At 37.6% G+C, this 19,899-nt stretch overlaps 1 protein-coding gene across 2 annotated transcripts in view; it reads right to left on the minus strand.

The window, feature by feature from the left end:
• Window positions 1-261: 261 nt before the first annotated feature.
• Window positions 262-19,899, minus strand: part of UBQLN1 (ubiquilin 1) — a 47,873-nt gene continuing 28,235 nt past the window's right edge. Inside the window, exons 5-11 of one of the 2 annotated variants that reach the window (XM_005582025.5) lie at window positions 18,896-19,054; window positions 18,184-18,418; window positions 9,733-9,875; window positions 6,883-6,966; window positions 5,575-5,690; window positions 4,417-4,585; window positions 262-2,240 (exon numbers count right to left, since the gene is read on the minus strand). In XM_005582025.5, coding sequence (XP_005582082.1) covers window positions 2,088-2,240; window positions 4,417-4,585; window positions 5,575-5,690; window positions 6,883-6,966; window positions 9,733-9,875; window positions 18,184-18,418; window positions 18,896-19,054 — 1,059 coding nt within the window. In that variant the 3' untranslated portion in view covers window positions 262-2,087. The remainder of the gene's footprint in view (window positions 2,241-4,416; window positions 4,586-5,574; window positions 5,691-6,882; window positions 6,967-9,732; window positions 9,876-18,183; window positions 18,419-18,895; window positions 19,055-19,899) is intronic. The other variant, XM_005582026.5, reaches the window with a different exon arrangement.

Consider the following 19,899-nt stretch of genomic DNA (forward strand, 5'->3'; position numbering starts at 1 on the left):
ATCATGACGCCTCAATGTCACATAACTAGTCAAGTACCAAGATCAAAAGTGGAGCTCAAGTCACCTACCTTCCCAGTGTGCTATCTTTTTATCACACCACAAAAGACCATGTGACATTTTAATTGGAAAACCTGAAAAATAAAGAATGTAAAATGTGACAAAATCTGGGGTAAATCAACTTCAATAGCCTTTAAAACACATGGTTAGCAAAAGTTATAGACATTTGTTTTTCTTTCTACAAAAGAGGCAAGACAAATCAAATGTAAAAGCTAGAGATTTATTGTTATTTTGTGATTAATAAATTGTCAAATTAGTTATGACACTATCCCACACTGAATACCACATTCGCCAGTACAGAAGTTTTTAAACCAGACTGAGGCATCAAGCAGAAAGAGCAAAGACACATGAATACCCTTCTCAACAATCTCTACTCATGCCTCCACCATAACCTTTGTACTTGTTTTCCTCCTGGGGAAAGTGTCAGAACAGTGCATGGACTGGTGGGTAACCTGGCCTCTTAACCTTTTTTAATAGCAAGCAACGTACAGAAGTAATGGAATCAACTTGTATTTCCCTTGATTTTATTGGTCTGAATTCATTTTAGGTTACTTTAACATTTTAATTTCCTGTAACTGTACATGAGAGAATATAATCACCTAAGAGAATACTGAACCAGAGTCAGCCAAATGTATTACTGACCCTAAACTCTGTTTTAATTGGTCCTAAAGGAATGTACCACCCCAACAGTTTGGGAGTTAGGCAAACAGAATTCTTTGGGGAGGGAAGAAAAAGGCTATAAAACAGCCAAATGTACTCAACATCATTAAAACGGCTCTTTGTTTTTCACCCCTGAATGATACTTCTTTACTATACTATATGCACAGAAATCCTAACAGAATCTTGGTTGCCAGTATTATTTAAGCTGGCCCCATCCAGGATAGATTCCACTGCCCGCCCCCCCCACCCCGTCCCCCTTTCTGAGGCTCTGAAAAGCACAATATTTAACTATTTCGTAACAGAACTACCAAAACACTCCAGAAACAATTGGCTCACAACTCATTTTAAATTCGTGTATTGCCTGTGCATGAGAAAACAGATAAACCCAAAAGAGAGTTCTATTTTTATATGGCGATTAAAAATAACTGAAACATTTAGACACTTTTTCAGTGAAAGCAACATTTCAATTACAAATTTTAATGCCTGTTAAACTACCTATGGGAGAAGCTGAAAAGTCCTAGGCAAATGCACTTTGGGGTATACTACAGTGTTCCTTCAGTCTGCACAAAGATTAAGGTAATTTACAGTCAATCTGTGAATGAATGTTGAGACAATGTTACATTATGTGTCTGTACAATTAATTGTCCTTAAAGAGATAACCAGAATCAGTTTTTCTACTATATTTTCAACAAACCTGTCTAACCGGCACTTTTGCTGGGAGATGTTTGTCAAAGATGCTGTAAGATTCTATACAATTAGGAAATACTCGGCTTTAAGAGTATTTTCTTATCTTCACTTTTTTGGTTACAGGTGTTTTGCTCAGATAGCCTATTGCAGTATGTTTCTAGAAATGCAGTCCCAAATGTGCATACTCTATATGTATACAAATAAAGCAAAATTATCAGTAGTATAAATCTTACAGCATTTTGTTTGCAAAAATGCATGCCAAAGTCACAATAAGCAATATTGTACCACAAATTAGAGTGCAAATGATTTGCTTCTTTTTAATGCTTTTATTCTACATAAATTACTACCATAGGCTAATGTTTAAAAAGCAAATAAATTGGACAGATGCAGGACAAAATCTGGTCACCCAACTATAAAAGGTGATGTTTTTAAAAAATTACAATAAATGCAGAAGTGATGCATGCAGTAGCCTTAAATGAAAAGCACTGATTCCCACTGTTCCAGAAAAGAAAAATACAGAAAAACCCACACATCTTACTGTACTCCACCTTAAAATGCATCATATTGGGTTTGTTTATAACAGCACAGAATTCCAAGAGTCAAAATGAAATAAAGCGGGTATTTTAAAGTTTAAGAGCCGTTATCAAAAATAAATTACATTTTTTCAAGATACAGAAATGCTGCTATGATGGCTGGGAGCCCAGTAACCTTTCAATAGCTGCATTGATATCACCTCCTGTGGCTATTAGAGCTTGCAAGTTTGCTTCACGGTTCAAAAATCCCATTGCACTGAGTTGTTCCAGTTGTTGCTGAAATCTGACTTCTGGATTCTGTAGCTATTAAAGAAAAAAAAAATTAATCCAACTCTAAAGGAAGCCAATCCATGCCACACCTGACTGACTTTTAAAATTTTTTAATTGCTTTTTTATAACATATGCTGATCTACTGAGCTTCAAAAACACTGCCCACCTCTTGAAACATATCCAACATATTTAAAAGTCCATTAGCACTTTATTTTAAATAGTCTAGTTTATACCTAATCACGTCAAATAGATCACGACTCTACTTTGGTGGGGAAGGGGGGGAAGCTTAATAAACATCAACCGTTATTTTAGAGGATCATGTACGTGCAGAAAAATTTGAACACATATATATATACAAATAGTTCAGAATTAGATGATTTGTATAGCTACTGACCAATTGAGTAACTTATAAAAGCCGGTATCCTCATGTATGAAATTCTAAAGTTTCAATGATTCTTTGAATGAATGTGAGTTTAACTTGCACACTGGACAGTCAATTCTTAGAAAAGAGTTTCAGTTTCAGGCCCAAAATTATACTCTTAATTCTGACAATTCAGCAGCATCAAATCTTTTCTTCAGAAATGAAGTTAAAAAAAAAAAAAAAAAAAAAAAACCCCACATAAATCACATAAATGACCAATCAATCCTAGGCCTACTTGGTAATTCGGAGGTAAGTTAACTTATGTAACAATTAATTCTAATACTCCAAATCCTTCTTTCTTATTTATTCCATGAATACTTACTGAGTACCTACCATGAGCCAGAAACTATACTACGCTGGCTTATCAGGAATACAGATATGTATATGACAGAACACTACTCTGTTTATTGTATTTAGTAAGGCCTGAAAACAGAAAGCAGGCCGGGCACAGTGGCTCACGCCTGTAATTCCAGCACTTTGGGAGGCGGCTAAGGCGGGTGGGATAGCTTGAGCTCAGGAGTTTGAGACCAACCTGGGCAACATGGCGAAACCCCATCTCTACAAAAAATACAAAAATTAGCCAGGTGTGGTGGTCTGCGCCTGTAGTCCCAGCTACTCGGGAGGCTAAGGTGCAAGGATTGCTGGAGGCCAGGAGGTGCAGGATGCAGTGAGCTGTGATGGCACCCAGCCTGGGCAGTCTGTCAAAAGGGGAAAGGGTATGGGAAAAAAAAAAGGAAAAAGGAAAGGCAAAGAGGGGAAAGGGGGGAAAGGGGGGAAAGGGGAAAAAGAGGAAAAGAGAAAGAGGAAAGGGGAAGAGGAAAGAGAAAAGGGAAAGGGGAAGAGGAAAGAGAAAAGGGAAAGGGGAAGAGGAAAGAGAAAAGGGAAAGGGGAAGAGGAAAGAGAAAAGGGAAAGGGGAAGAGGAAAGAAGAAAGGTAAAGGGGAAAGTGGAAAGGGAAAGAAAAGAAAAAAGAAAAGAAACCCAGAAAAGAAAACAGAAAGCACCTAACAGACCTTGAGACATTAAGAAGTTTGGGGACAACCTAATAAAACAGGCTTGAACTGGCGATCATCTTTATATAATGGCACATTATTAGTAAAGCCAATGTATGTTTGTAGATGCAAGCACAGTATTGGGGGTCCATATTCTTTAGCCATATTTACTCTATATATATATATATATATGTAACAAGCTACCACAGGAGATGGTGTAATGGGTGGAGTAAGGTAGTCAGGACTTTTTTCCAGTCAAAAGACAGACTAGAATACAGTTGTCCTGGAAGTACTTGAGATAATCAAGTTTCCTTTCCTCCCTAAGAACTTTTTTTTTTTTTTTTTTTTTTAGATGGAGTCTTGCGCTGTGGCCCAGGCTGGAGTGCAGTGACCGGGTGATCCGCCCGTCTCGGCCTCCCAAAGTGCTGGGATTACAGGCTTGAGCCACCGCGCCCGGCCTCCCTAAGAACTTTTTTAAAGCAAAACCTATTTCAAATGATTTTCAAATAGGAACTTAAAAAAAAAAATAATGCATTTTAAAAGGCAATTTCTAAAAAGTAAGACTTTAGGTTGTAGCATGTCTTCTCTACAACCGTAACAATGTTCCTTTAGTGTCTCAGATAGCACCAAAGTCAACAACTTTTGTAATGCCTGTTTTCTTACTCAATATCCTTAAGACCGTATTTTTCATTAACCTAAACACCTAAGAACTACTGCTTTCCTTTTTCCTTCTTTTTGGAAATTTCTAAATTTCCAACATTAAGGAATACAAAACGTGAATGGAAAAGAACTGATACCTGAGGATTTACTCCAGCAAGAGCCTGTAGCATCTGTTGAATAAACTGCTGATGTCCAGGTTCAGTGGTTCCTGCTGTGGGGCTTGTGTTTTCACTAGGTGTGGCGTTAGATCCATTGGTTCCTGAAGAGCCTCCAGTGCTTCCTAATGCCCCCAAGCCAGGAGTAAACCTAGAGAAAGCACAAAAAGGAAATATCCTAAGGTCCTGCAAAACCAGAGGCCAGTCCATAAATCGGTTACTTTTTAATATAATTAAGCTAAGCTATTTTCTTAAAATAAGCCCTTTTGGCCTGGTGCAGTGGCTCATTTTGGGAGACCGATGATCCCAGCAGCCCAGGAATTTGAGATCAGCCTAGGCAACATTGTGAGACTTCATCTCTACAAAAAATAAAAACAGAATTAGCTGGGTGTGGTGGTGCACATCTATAGTATCTGTTACTTGACAGGCTGAGGTAGGAGGATTGCTGGAGCCCAGGAGGTAGAGACTGAAGTAAGCCGAAATTGCACCACTGCACTCCAATCTGGTCGACAGAGTGAGACTCTATCTCTAAAAAGAATTTAAAAAATAATAATAATGTTTAACTTTGAAAACCCTGACTTAAAAACAATCATGGCCAGGCACTGTGTCCCAGCTACTGGGAAGAATGAGGTGGGAGGATCACCTGAGCCTAGAAGTTCAAGTTCAGCCAGGGTAAAAGAGCAAAAATCCAACTCCTAAATAAAAAAAAAAAGCGGGGGGAGGAGATAGGGGACCAGGTGCCGTGGCTCATGCCTCTGATCCCACTTTAGCAGGCCGAATCGCTTAAGCCCAGAAGTTTGAGACCAGCCTGGGCAACATGACAAAATCCCATCTCTAAAAACAACAAAAATACATACATACATACAAACATATATAAATAAACAAATTAGCTGGGTGTGGTGGTGCACACCTGTAGTCCCAGCTACTCAGGAGGCTGAGGTGAGAGAATCCCTTGAGCCTGAGAGGTAGAGGCTGTAGTGAGCCATGATTGCACCACCACACTCACAGCCTAGGCGACAGGGCAAGACCCTGTCTCCCCAACAACTAAAAAAAAAAAAAAAGGCAGAATACTACTAAATCTGAAATTCTCAGAGAAAGTAACCATTATGCACTTTCATCATCTTCCCCAAATAAGCCTACCCTGGGATGAGGCCCGGGGCTTCCGTTGCTAATGTCTGTAAACCCTGTTGAATCTGTAACAAGGCCTGCATTGCTCTAGGGTTTGACATTGCTGATAGTGTATCAGGATTCTGCATCTAAGGAAGAAAGAAACTAGTGGTTACAAAGGAATTAAAATCAGTGAAGGTAAATTTTTAAATCTTTGTTATGCTTCTGGAGAAAATCTAAAACCTTATACCTGGACACTGGTAATCCATAATTTCTTTCCCAAAATAAACACAAGTGTCTCCTCTTTGACAGCAAACCTAGTGTGCAAAATCATTACTTGACCTCCTCCTAAGTCCATCATGAAAGCCATTTTCATAATGGAAGAAAATCAGGAGCTACTTTGGAAGCCACAACTATTTCCTTTCTCCAACAGAAGATAAAGTATTATTTCTAAGAGACAACCTCCAAATGCACAATTCTTATGACATGGTAATATGGTAAAAGCCACATATTCCACCTAACCAAGTGTTACCTGTTACTGATATAACAATTTTACCAGTAAGGTACACTCTAAAACAACAGTTCCAAATTTGACGTTAATACATGTATGCTGAGTTTAGCTTTACTACTTCCAAATATACACCACCTGACTAACCAAAGATAGGCTTACATCATTACAATAGATCAAGGACACCAACCTTGGAAAATGGTTTACAGGCCTGAGAGTCATCTGCATAATATATGAAGCTCTAGAACTACCAGTTTCAAAACACCAAGACTAACTTCTCTTTTGTCGTTTTAAATAATAAAATACCATGGCAATCTCAAGTACTTGTTTATAATATAACCTTCCTTATATGACAACACTGACCATTTAAATCTTACTAATCCCGAGTTTGAGGAAATGAGATCTACCCGTTGAAAAAAAAAAAATTCGATTAATTTGGAAGAAAACAACCTGTAAAACAGAATAGGGTAGCTCTTTCCTGTTACTCAAAATTAGTTAAACCATAAAGCGTAACATGACACAAGGAAGCACTTCAAAGTTAGTACAGTGAAAGGAAATGGTTTATGGTATTAACAAAGCATTCAAAATCCTAGGTCCTAAAAAGCAAAAACAAAATGGTTCTTTCCTCAGAATTTGTTTAAGAAACATAAGCAAAAGGTCAGCAACGAAATGGGACTCAGTTAAGATCAAGCTGAATTCTCTACGAATTGACAGCATTATTGGTCTCTATTCTATGTTTTGCTATCAGCCAGAGAAGAGCAAGGAAAATGTTTATCATCAAATTTTTTCAAGCAAATCATTACCCAAGACAGCTAACATCTTGTCTTACTCACTTGTTGGAGGAAAGTTGGGAGCTGTTGTCTCATTTGTTCTTGAAGCTGAGGATTTCCAGCAAATAGGGGATTATTCAGCATCATCTATGGGGCAAGTGTTCAAACAATTTTAACTGGAAATATCTGAAACAAGTAATGTACCTTGTTTTATTCTATCTTCCCCCAAGTGCCTAAACTGGCACTTAAAAGAGAGGAAGGTAGAACATAAATAAAAAAGGAAAAGGGAAGGTACTGTCCACAAGAGGGATCTCCAGAAGAATAAAAACAAAAACGAGGCATCTTTTCTCTCAATGAGAATGGTGGTTATGATAATGACATGTAATATCCTAAAAAATAAAAGGAATCATTTTCTTAGGCTTTTCCTTGAACAAAGGTGAACATTTGCCATTGAAAGAAAAATGGGAGTAACTGGCATTCATGAAGATATATTTTCTACTACACTGACAGAATAAACATAAACATCAATACATGAAACTATGTAACATGGCTTGCTTAGAAACCTCGACACGCAAGTGGCAGGCACAGAGAAAATCCAGATCTGAAAAGGACCACTACATCTACCTGCCTACTACAAAACAGCTAATATTAGGTCCAAAAAAATAACACCGCAAAACAGCAACCAACGTGCCAGAGAAATGGAGCTGCTAGGTGAAAATCAGCCAGGCCTAGCACCAACAGTCCTCTGGGGAAAGTATTTAAATGATTTAAGACCTAAAATATGTAAATCCATTTGAGAACACCAAGATTAGCATCTGGATTTCACCTCACTACCACCAGAGATGAGAAAAGTGGCATCTCCTAACCTTCAAATAAACGTTAAGAATTTAAAAATCAGGATCAATATTAGTATGATGTCATATACCTAAAAATAAGATTAAAATACACAATCAGCATAACCAGAAACTAATAAATTCTTGTAGCTTCAAAAGACACATTTTATATCATTTTCTCCAGATGGAGTAAAAAAGTCAACTAACAAGGATTTACTGACAGCCTATTTACCTATCCAAAGTCTGGGGAGAAAATGATCCTCGCCATAAAGTAGTTAACTGTATTTAAGAGCAATGCAAATGCCGGTAGAGTAAATTCACCCCAATTCTTGCAAAGTGATCTTTTAGTTAATTTCAATACAATAACCAAAGCAGATGTCAGACAACCTTTCAGGAATATACAGTATTTATTTCAAAGTGACCAATAAGTTCACAGTAAGTAAACTAGTATCAGCTTAAGGTCAACAAACCTGCTTCTTTATTGGTTCCAGTCAAATACTTCTTTATTATGAACATATTAACGAGGTTAGCACACATATCTTTTGGAATTTACTTCATTTAATATTAAAAAAGCATGTCATCTTAAATGTATTTATTCGCAGATAATCATCTCATTTGATTAGGATATTTCTTATAACTTACCTGAGTGCTTATACTACAAGATTTTACACTCAAGACTCTTTTTAAATATTTAAAAATCAAAAGAATAGAAAAGACTCTTTTTAAATATTTAAAAATCAAAAGAATAGAAAAAAACACAGATTTTAATCTGCAGATAACAAGAACACTGTAATGGTTTCTAAACTATCTGTAATAAAAGACCTGCCAATCTAGTATTAGCAACATTGTGCTTTAGAGTAAAAAAATAGTATGTGAGTGCTCAAGTCACTTTACTAATGTAAGATTATTACAAATTGCTAGGCTGTGCTTGTTAAAGTCAAATTTTGAAAGCAAGATGCACATTCAGTATTAGCCATATACACACTTAAAATGGCTTATTATGGTAAATTGAGGCATTTAATACTAACAACTCAGTCTGATAAGTTTCATATGCATAAATCAATCTTCCATAAAATGTACCTCCAATATACAGAATCACAGACACAAAAATTCTTCTTAAAATTCGTTATTTCCAATTTCACAAATTTGGTGAGGGCATAAGTTATTACTGAGAATTATACGTCAAAGATACTTGAATCAATATAGTTCTAGAATTTAGAAAATAAAAACCATTCATTTGACTTAAAGCTTTTAAAATGTAAGGGATGGGATTAACTATAAAGTCCTCCAAATTCCTGACACACTACAGAAGCCGTTTTTAACAAACAGCAAATATAAACTACAGATGATCAAGGTTTATTTCACATTCTCCGTGGTTTTTCAAGCCCTATGGTAAGGAACCTAGACAGTACCTAGAGAACTTGAGGGGGAAGGAGTTATCAGATGCAATTATCTCAAAATGTCTAAGGATGGGGCCCAAGCGTCAGTACTGTCTATAAAGCTTCCCAAGTGATCCTGAATGTTCAGCCAGCATTGAGATCCCCTAATTTTCTTAGCTGTGGTCTCTTTAGAAACAAATTAGAAAAAGGAATACATTAATAAGGGACCAGTATACGATCTTCAGCAGGGAAATCAATAGTTGAAAGAATGAGAACATTGTTCTGACAAATCCCCCTGTCTTTAATAAATGACTTCATACTATTTTACAACTGCCATTTTGAGTGTGACTATTATAATCAAACGTATTAACATTGCTCTTAATTGCTTTCAAGATTTACAATTAAGTAGTTTATCTTCAAAAGAGTGGGCATTCCATAACTTTGTACTTGTCTCCTAACTCAACATATGTAGAAACAAAGGAAACCTGCACTTCTTTCTAGTCAATGAATGGCAGAGATAAAGATGTTTTGTATTAATTTACGACAAAGAAGTACATGATCTAAAAAACTGGAGACACAGTTTACTTTTCTAGTGTGTTAAGATATCGTACACAACACAAATGTGCCAAAAATCACAATTACTAGATTAGGTTATTTTAATTCACACTGCACAGTCCTTTTCAATACAATTACAAACTCACCTGCGCAGCAAGGTCAGGATTCTGGCTTAGTGACTGCATCATGCTTCTCATGTAGGGAGCAGACAACATGTTTTGCATAAGTTGTGGGTTTTCAGTTATTTGTTGCAACAAGCTCTGCATTCCTGGTGTGTTGAACATACTAGCTGAAAGTTTGTTTTAAAAAAAGACATATTAAGGAAAAATACATAAAAGTTAAAGCTTTAATTTTACCAGGTACAAATGATTATACATATTATGTATCAATTGAACTATGAAAGAACTTTAAAACTAAAAGATCTCTAAAAGTACATGCCCAACATATACCAGGAAAAGAGGACTTACGAGTTTAAACATTCTGGTTGTATTTACAGTAAAATCTTGTCTAATGGAGGACTTCTGAAGTCAACTTAAGGCAAAAATTAGATACGGTCAAAATTACTGCTGAAAAATTCCATACAGTGAAAAAGACTGAGCCAACTTTTCCTCCAGGACTGCGAAGGATTAATTAGAATCATATTTGGCACTCAGTATCGCTTACCCTTATGAAAGAAGGAAGCCTTCATGTCCAAAGGAACAAAAGATTTATGCCTCCACCCATTTTCACTGTGTACTGCCACTCACTAAGTAAAATAGTAGGCACATTTAACATTTGAAACCACAGGTAACAGTGACTCCCAGCAGTATCAGGAGCCTGACTACCTGGGTTCAAATCTAACCTAACCCCTGTGAGCTTGGGCAAGTTATTTAGTGTCCTCATGTTTAGCATTCCCCATGTGTAAAATGGAGAAAGCGGTATCTACTTCATAGGGTGGTTGTAAGAAATTAATGTATAAAGCACTTGTTATGATTATTGTTTTTCCTTTAATTGCCAAGGGCTACAGCTGAATTTATGTGAATCCCATATCTGATGACAACTGCATATTCAGGCAAATTTTCTTTGAAAACTAAGTTAATTTGCTTGACTTACACCTAGATTTTCAACTGCCAATTAGATACACTCAAACTCAAATATATTCTCAAACTTACTATGCCAAGTCAACTCATCAGGTTTTTCATCTCTCTTCTGCTATTCCATCCAGTGTAGTTATATCAGGCTTAAGACATCTAACTCCTCTTGCGTATCTTTCTAGTTTATTATAATTCTACTGTTTTTAATAGTTCTTGTTTTTCCTATTTTCTCATGTTGTAAATTTTAACGTAGGTTTTTTCACATCCTAGAGTCCAACCTTGGAGATACTGTGGGTTTGGTTCCAGACTGCTGTGTAATAAAGCAAGTCACACACATTTTTTGGTTTCCCAGCCCACACACAAGTTGTTTGCATGACACTGTAGTCTATTAAGTATGCCACAGCCTTCAGTCTAAAAAACACTCTGCACACAAATTTAAAAATACTTTATTGCCAAAAGTTGCTAACAGTGAGTCAGTTGGTGGTTGCTAAAGGTTGAGGTGGCTGTGGTAACTTCTTAAAATAAGACAACAATGAAGTTTGCCACATCAGGAAAACTTTGTTGCCTTCTATGCTGTTTGATAGCATTTACCACAGAACTTTCAAAATTGGAACCAATCCTCTCAAACCCTGTCACTGCTTTATCAACTAAGTATATAAAACATTCTGAATTTTTTGTTGTCATTTCAACAATGTTCACAGCATCTTCACTTAGAGTAGACTCTATCTCAAGAAACCGCTCTTTGCTCATCTACAAAAAGCAACTCATCTGTTCAAGTTTTTTCATGACATTGTAGCAACGCAGTCAGTGTTCAGGCTCCACCTCTTCTTTTCATTTTGAACTGAGATGGAGTCTCGCTTTTGTCACCCAGGCTGGAGTGAGGGGAGTGGCACGAACTCAGCTCACTGCTGCCTCCAATTCCTAGGTTCAAGGGATCCTCCTGCCCAAACCTTCCAAAGTGCCGGGATTACAGGTATAAACCAACACATCTGGCAGGCTCCACTTTACATTCTAGTTCTCTTGCTATTTCCACTACTTCTACAGTCCCCTCCTCCACTGAAGTCTCAAACTCCTCAAATGCATCCATGAGGGATAAACTTCTTCCAAACTGCTATTCATGTTGATATTTTGACATCCTCTCCACGAATTAGGAATGTTCTTAATGACACAGAATGGTGAATCCTTTCCAGAAGGTTTTCAATTTACTTTGCCCAAATCCATTAGAGGACTCATTATCTAAGGCAGCTACAGTCTTATGAAACATATTTCTTAAATAAGACTTGAAATTGCTCCTTGATCCATAGGCTGTATGCAGAATGAATGCTGTGTTAGTTAGCAGGCAAAAAACAACATTAATCTCCTTGTACATCTCCATCAAAGCTCTTGCGTGACTACATGCACTATCAATGAGCAGTAATATTTTGAAAGGAATCTTTTCCTTAGCAATGTCTCACCAGTAGACTTAAAATATTAAGTAAACCATGCTGTAAACAGATGTGCTGTCATCCAGGCTTTTTTTTTTTTTTTTTTTCCTATTTATAGAGCACAGGTAGAATAGATCTAGCATAATTTTTAAGGCCCTAGGATTATTGGAATAATAAATGAGCACTAGCTTCACCTTAGTCACCAGACACATTAGCCCCTAACAGAGTCAGCCTTCCCTTTGAAGCACTGAAGCTAAGAATTGACTTCTCTATAGAAATGAAAATTCTAGGTATCTTCTTCCAATAGAAGGCTGATTTTCACCTACATTAAAAACTGGTTGTTTCATGTAGCCACATTCCTCGATGATCTTATCTAGATCTTCGGGATAACTTGCTGCAGCTTCTACAACAGCACCCGCTGCCTCACCTTGTACTTTCATGTTATGGAGATGGCTTGTTTCCTTAAACCTAAGCTAGTCAACTTCAGCTAGTTTCCAACTTTTCTTCTGCAGATTCCTTACCTCTCAGCCTTCATAGAATTAAAGAGAGTTAAGGCCTTGCTCTAGGTTAGACTTTGGCTTAAGGGAATGGTGTGGCTGGTTTGATTGTCTATCCAGATCACTACAATTTTCTCCACATCAGCAATAAAGTTGTTTCACTTTTTTGTCATTGATGTCTTCACTGGAGTAGCACTTATAATTTTCTTCAAGAACTTTTCCTTCGCATTCACAACCTGGCGGTGTGGTGCAAGAGGCCTAGCTTTTGGCCTATCTTAGCTTCTGATATGCCTCCCTCATTAAACTTAAGATTATTTCTAGCTTTTGATTTAAAGTAAGAGATGCAGGACTCTTTTTTTCTACTTGAATACTTAGAGGCCACTGTAGAGTTATTAACTGACCCAATTTCAATGTTGTGTCTCAGAGAACAGGGAGACCCAAGGAGAGAAAGAGAAGTGGAACAGCCAGTCAGCCCAACAGTCAGAACACACACATTTGCTGATTAAGTTCGCCAGGTACAAGGTGGTTCCTGGTACCCCAAAACAATTACTAAAGTAACATCAAAGATCACTGATTACAGAGTCACCATAACAGAATAATAATGAAAAAGGCTGAAATATTGTGAGAATTATCAAAATGTGACACAGAGACATGAAGTGGGCACATGCTGTTGGAAAAATGGTACCAACAGACTTGCTCAATGCAGGCTCACTGCAAACCTTCAAACTGTGAAAATCACACTATCTGTGAAGCACAACAAAATGAGGTGTGTCTGTATTCTAAGCCAGGCTGGCAAACTACAGCCTGCAGGACAAATCTGGCCTATAACATGTTTCTGCTCAGCCAATGAGTTAAAAATTGCTTTTACGTTTCAAAGCCAGGCGTGGTGGTTCATACCTGTAATTCCAGCACTTTGGGAGGCTGAGGCTGGTGGATCATTTGAGGTCAGGAGTTCAAGACCAGCCTGGCCAACATGGCGAAACCCCGTCTCTACTAAAGATACAAAAATTAGCTAGGTGTGGTGGTGCACACCTGTAATTCCAGCTACTGGGGAGGCTGAGAAGGGAGAATCGTTTGAACCCAGGAGAAGAAGGCTGCAGTGAGTCAAGATCATACCAACGCACTCCAGCCTGGGCGACAGACTCTGTCTCAAACAAAACAAACCAAAACAATTTTTGGCTGAGCACAGCGGCTCACATCTGTAATCCCAGCACTTTGGGAGGCCGAGGCAGACACATCACCCAAGGACGTGAGTTTGAGACCAGCCTGGCCAACATGGTGAAACACTGTCTCTACTAAGAAAAAAATACAAAAAAATTAGCCAGGTGTGGTGCGTGTCTGTAATCCCAGCTACTCTGGAGGCTGAGGCATGAGAATCGTTGGAACTTGGGAGGTGGAAGTTGCAGTGAGCCGAGATCATGCTACTGCACTCCAGCCTGGGTGACAGGTCAAGACTCGGTCTTTAAAAAAAAATCGCTTTATGTTTTTATTTTTAAATGGTTAAGGGAAAAACAAATCCAAGATAAACATTTTGTGAAATGTGAAAACTATCTGAAATTCAAATTTCAGTGTCCATGAATACCATTTTACTGGAACAGTCTTTCTCACTTATTGTCTATGGGTGTTTTGCGCTTTCACAAAAGCAGTGAGGACTTGCAACAGAAACTGTCTATGGTACTGTCACTCCTTCACACTGTTATTTGTTTTGTTTTGAGACAGGGTCTCATTTCATCTCCCAGGCTGGAGTGCAGTGACGCCATCACAGTTCACTGCAGCCTCAACCTCCCTAAGTGCAGGTAATCCTCCCACCTCAGCCTCCCAAGTAGCCATACTACAGCTGCACAACATGCCCGGCTATTTTTTGTCTTCTTTGTACAGATGAGGTTTCACCACGTTGGCTAGGCTGCTCTCAAACTTCTGGGTTCAAGCAATACACCCACCTTAGGCTCCCAAAGTGCTGGGATAACAAGTGTGAGCCACCATGCCACACCTGACCTCCTTCATACTGTTGTTCAGTATACTACTACAAATCACAGTGTATCAATTTTACTCACGCAGCACAAAATCACTGCAGCATTAAAAAAAATAATTACCAGTATATACCAATCATGCCAGAACAAGAAAAAAGGAAGAAGGGGAGTTACAAATGTCAGGTTTCTAAGGCACAGTGGAATATATTTTATTAAATGAGATGGCAAAACTTGTGTTTCTTATGCAATGACACTGAAAGAATACAACATATATAAACACTTCCGGCACAACTACTCATCACAATACTCCCCACTCACAGAAAAGCAATGGTCAGAAAAAATATAAACTTTAAAACGAAACACCTCATCATAGCCACTTTTCCACAAAAATGAAAATAAGACTGCAACCAAAGTTAAGTTTCCAAGTAACTTGTTAGCCAAAGAAAGCCAAGTACTAGTGATGACTAACAGTTAATTAAATCTTGACTGCAGTAACCAAATGTGTCCAGAGAAAATAAACTCACTGAAGTCTACTCGGCTCTCAGGAAGAACAGTTTTTCTCAGAGTTAAGGATATCAATATTCAATTTAAAAACAATGCAAATGATTCTGAGTGCTATTTCTAAGTTCCTGATGAGCTGACAGATGTTACTGATACTGCTCAATTGTATGAGGAATCAATGGCAAGTTTGAAGTGACCAAAAAATTATCCTCTATAAATAATCTGAATGGAACAACCAGGGTAAGACTATTTTTTAAAAAGCTGAGAAATACGAATTTTATATAACTTGAAGTAGAATCTGCTACGTGCGGAATTAAAAGGACTTAGTTGGACATATTTTCAAAGCATATAAAAATGTAAGGTATTTAACCTTAAAGACTATAGTTATTCACTGTCTTATTCATCAGGAGCTACTCTGGAAAATATTTTGATCTATCTTGAACCAGGAGATCACATACTACTGAACCAGGAGTATCAATGAGGAGCATTGTTCACTCCTGTGAACTTAACCATAGTCAACTTCATTACTTTTATTAACAATAGCTCAATATTCTGACATTATATATATCTGACAATAGCTCAACATTCTAACCACACAAAAGGTTGATGGTGACTTAGCAGATGTAAAGTTTCATTGCATTATTCTATCAGCTCACGCCAAAGACTAAAATTTTGGTAAATGAGAACCACCACCCTGTCAACCTACCAACAACCAAACACTGAATTACTATATGAATTCGTTTTTCTTAGAGACTTCGTAATGCTTCTCCATGAATTCAACCTACAACTACAAAGCAAAGCAGCATTCATGTGTGATCATACTAAAGTTATTTTGACAACTAAAATTGTTTGAATCACAACTAATGTCAAGGTGCTTTACAGACTTCCTATGTTGTCAAAAAAAAAAAAAAAAAAACACGAGAAACGAGATCTCCATTCCCACAAATTTGAATATTTACTTTTGAGCTCATACTACCAGCAACATTTTTCAGACCTCAATGCAAATGCAAAGGCAATTCACATTTCAAAATTCACTTAACTGTGCAACTGAGGAGCTACTATCTAATCTTCGCTTTGAAGTGATTAATCTGAATGTAATGGCATGTTAAAAACAACATTATCTAATGGAATTCTATAAATTGCCTTCCAAACTGATAAATATGCTATTAAAATCAAATGCTTTTGGAATGAGTATGTATTTTGAATAAAGTCAGTCAAGTCTCATTACATATCACTATTAACAGATGAACTTTGCAATTTTGGTAAACAGAACACTGAACCTCAATTAAGCAAAATGTTATTCCCCCAAAGAAGTCCCATTCTTCTTATCAGTAGATATAAGGAAAATATTGTAACTAAATATTACCAAATTTTTTATTTTGTCAATTAAAAAATTTGTGGAAATTTGTCTTTTGATGCAATATTCTCCATTTTGCCTCTTGGCCAGCAATAACTAAAGTATTATCTGACCCTTCACATGAAAAATCTGTCAACTCCTGCTCTAACACTTCCTTATATTCTAGAGTAAGTGCTTACAGGACCAAAGAAGAGTCAAGAATTTCATCTTTACATGTATGTGTGTGCATATATGTATGCATCAAATGTCACAGTTGAGTAAGAATCATAATACTGTACAAATATGCTGACAATCTGATAGGCCACAGCACAGAAAGTTCATTCTTGCTATTTCTTGTTTTCCTTTGATGGAAATATTAACATGAAATGTTAAAAGTATCAAACCATTAAATATCTGAGTAAAAGGTTGCAAATCTGATTTTTGGTTTTTGGTTTTTTAGACAAAAGTTATTACTGTAGACAACCATGGTAAAGGGAAAGAAAACAATAGCCTAACCATTCAGGAAATATGATTAAATCTTTGCCTGCTCTATATCCTTTAAAGTAAGAACAATGCAACCCTCTCAAAAAATTGTTAGTATCAAGCAAGGATTAAGTAGAATATAGAACAGATTATTTTTTATTGATTTTAAAATGGTATTCAGATTTTACAAAAACTATATTATATACATAAATCTCAAGATATCCACTGTATTCTATAAAAGAATATATATCAACTGTGATCATTAATTACTCTTCTCATTCTGATTCTTCTTTCAGGAATGAATTTTTAAAAATTCTTCATTCAGCACCTCATCTTTCCACTTTCTCTGCCAAAGTACAGGCAACTTTTAAAACATACCCAGTCTGTCTCATTTTAGGGAAGTGTTCCCATGCCTCATTTCTTCCTACTTATATGCCAAGCATTAGGACCAAAACTGTCACTATGGCTAATGATCTTGGACCTAATTCATGGACAAAACATCAGCATGTAGTATCTGAACAGCTGAAAGGAAGACATCTACTTACTGAGTCCAGTCTACAGAAAAGTGGACAAAAGTAAATTTCTAACCTGTTCACACATGAGAATCTGCTTTACACAAACACACATCTTAACCCCACTATGAAAAATTCAGCTCCACAAAGTCTGAGGGTAAGATCTGGGAATCTGATTTTTAATAAATCTGGCAGGTGCTCTGATGCAGCCAGTATAGCCTTGACCTCAAGACGCGTACTTGACAATCTACTGATCTAAAAATACAAAACCAGGCTAAAGACAGCAAACATGTGCTCTAGTAACAACCACACAGATAACTAAGTGTTCTCTCTACATTTAAAGCTTCCATTAAAAAAAAAAATGTGACCAGGTGCAGTGGCTCACGCCTATAATCCCACCAATTTGGGAGGCCGATGCAGGCGGATCACCTGAGGTCAGGAGTTCAAGACCAGCCTGACCAACATGAAGAAACCCCGTCTCCACTAAAAATACAAAATTGGCCAGGCGTGGTGGTGGGCGCCTATAATCCCAGCTACTCAGGAGGCTGAGGCTGAGGCAGAAGAATCGCTTGAACCCAGGAGGTGGAGGCTGCAGTGAGCCAAGACTGTGCCACTGCACTCCAGCCTGGGCAATAAGAGTGAGGCTCTATATCAAAAAAAAAAAAACATGAAAAAGATAGTTTATAAAAGATACTCACCATACACACACACACAAAAGCACAAAGAATAAGAGTATAAACAATGTTTTAATTATGTAAGTGAGGACAACAAAGAAAAAAGCCTGAGTTGTTATAAGCATACCTCCTACTCCAGGCACCAAATTTGGCGCAGTAGTACTCTGCCCAGCAGTGCCACTGGCAGCACTACCAGTAGTGCCACCCACAGTGCTGGTAGTGCCGCTGGAAGCTGATGAACTCTGGGAAGTCTGTGGAGCCCATGGATTGGGTAGTGGATCTCTATTTTCTGTACGGGAAGGTTGACTACCTTCACCAGAGGATGTATTGCTCACCAAGGAAGCAAATGGATTACCACCAAACTGTAATAAAGACAAAAAAATCACAAATAATAAGCTTTTGTTTTAAATAAGACAAGAAACTTTTTTTTTTTTTTTTGAGACGGAGTCTTGCTCTGTCGCCCAGGCTGGAGTGCAGTGGTGCGATCTTGGCTCACTGCAAGCTCCGCCTCCCGGGTTCACGCCATTCTCCTGCCTCAGCATCCCAAGTAGCTGGGACTACAGGTGCCCACCACCACGCCCGGCTAATTTTTTGTATTTTTAGTAGAGACGGGGTTTCACCATGTTAGCCAGGATGGTCTCGAGCTCCTGACCTCGGGATCTGCACGCCTCAGCCTCCCAAAGTGCTGGGATTACAGGCATGAGCCACCGTGCCCGGCCACTAAACATTTTAAAAACTGAAAACCACATTCCTCATATAAAAGCTACCCTCAGTCATACACATATTTGTGTTAAAACAGAAGCTACTCCTTGGCCTGAACCTTGGAGCCAGTGGATCACCTGCTCTTGTGCAGCACTCAGCATTGGTTCCTGAATATCTGTGTACATGCGCCTTAAAGCATTATATCCCCCTGGGATGCTTTCTAGGTTGCTCAAGGCTCGGTCCTGGTTCCTCATCATTTCCTGCATCATTGCTGGATTCCTGGCAAGTTCCAACGTCTAAGAAAAAGATTTCCGAAAAAATTTAAAAAGAAAAAAAGGCATTGAAATACACATGAATTACATGAATTACTTTATTAACTGCCATTAAACAAAGTTTATGGGAGGCCACTGTTTTGGACCAGCCTCCTGCACTATGCCCCAGCAGACCAGACCAAACCAAAATGGAGCCACTTGTGCCAAGTGCCATGTAATCAAGTCAACTATGAAAAGGGCCAGTTTCCCCCTCAAAACCATAGTAAGCTGCAGTCAGCGTGAGTCACTGTAACAAGAAAGAGTTCCCTCCATTTTAACCCTATTAGGAAAGTAACTTTGAAATGACCCATCTGCTTTTTGTTCGTTTTTGCTTTCTTCAGCCCTTTTATGCCTATAAAGCCAACCTCTTCTGCTCAGCTCATGGGAACACTCTATTTTATAAAACGAGGTGTTGTCTGATTCTAGAATCACAAATAAAAACCAATTAAAGCTTTAGAGTTGTTGCAATTTTGTATTCAATATACAAGGCAGGAGATTATTTTAAATAATCCCTGGTGTATTTCACCTCAAAAAAGGAACTTAGCATTCAAATAACATAAAGAAGAAAGCACTTCGTTAAGAGTGAATTTCACATCTCCAACATTGGACTTTTTGATTCTTAATCCTTTAAAATAAACTATTTACAAAGATCCCTCAATTTAACAGAAAATTCAGAGTTCAAATAGCCAAATTAGGGCTTTGTTGAGTTTTCTTAAACAAAGATAAGGATTTCTCTCTTTAGCTTAACCATACATATAGGATAATCTCGTTAATCATAGAAAATTACATAACAAATATATCATTTTTTAGCTAAACAAATTGAAAGAACT

This window comes from Macaca fascicularis, chromosome 15 (assembly GCF_037993035.2).
Source record: "Macaca fascicularis isolate 582-1 chromosome 15, T2T-MFA8v1.1".
In the NCBI taxonomy this organism is placed as follows: domain Eukaryota; kingdom Metazoa; phylum Chordata; class Mammalia; order Primates; family Cercopithecidae; genus Macaca; species Macaca fascicularis.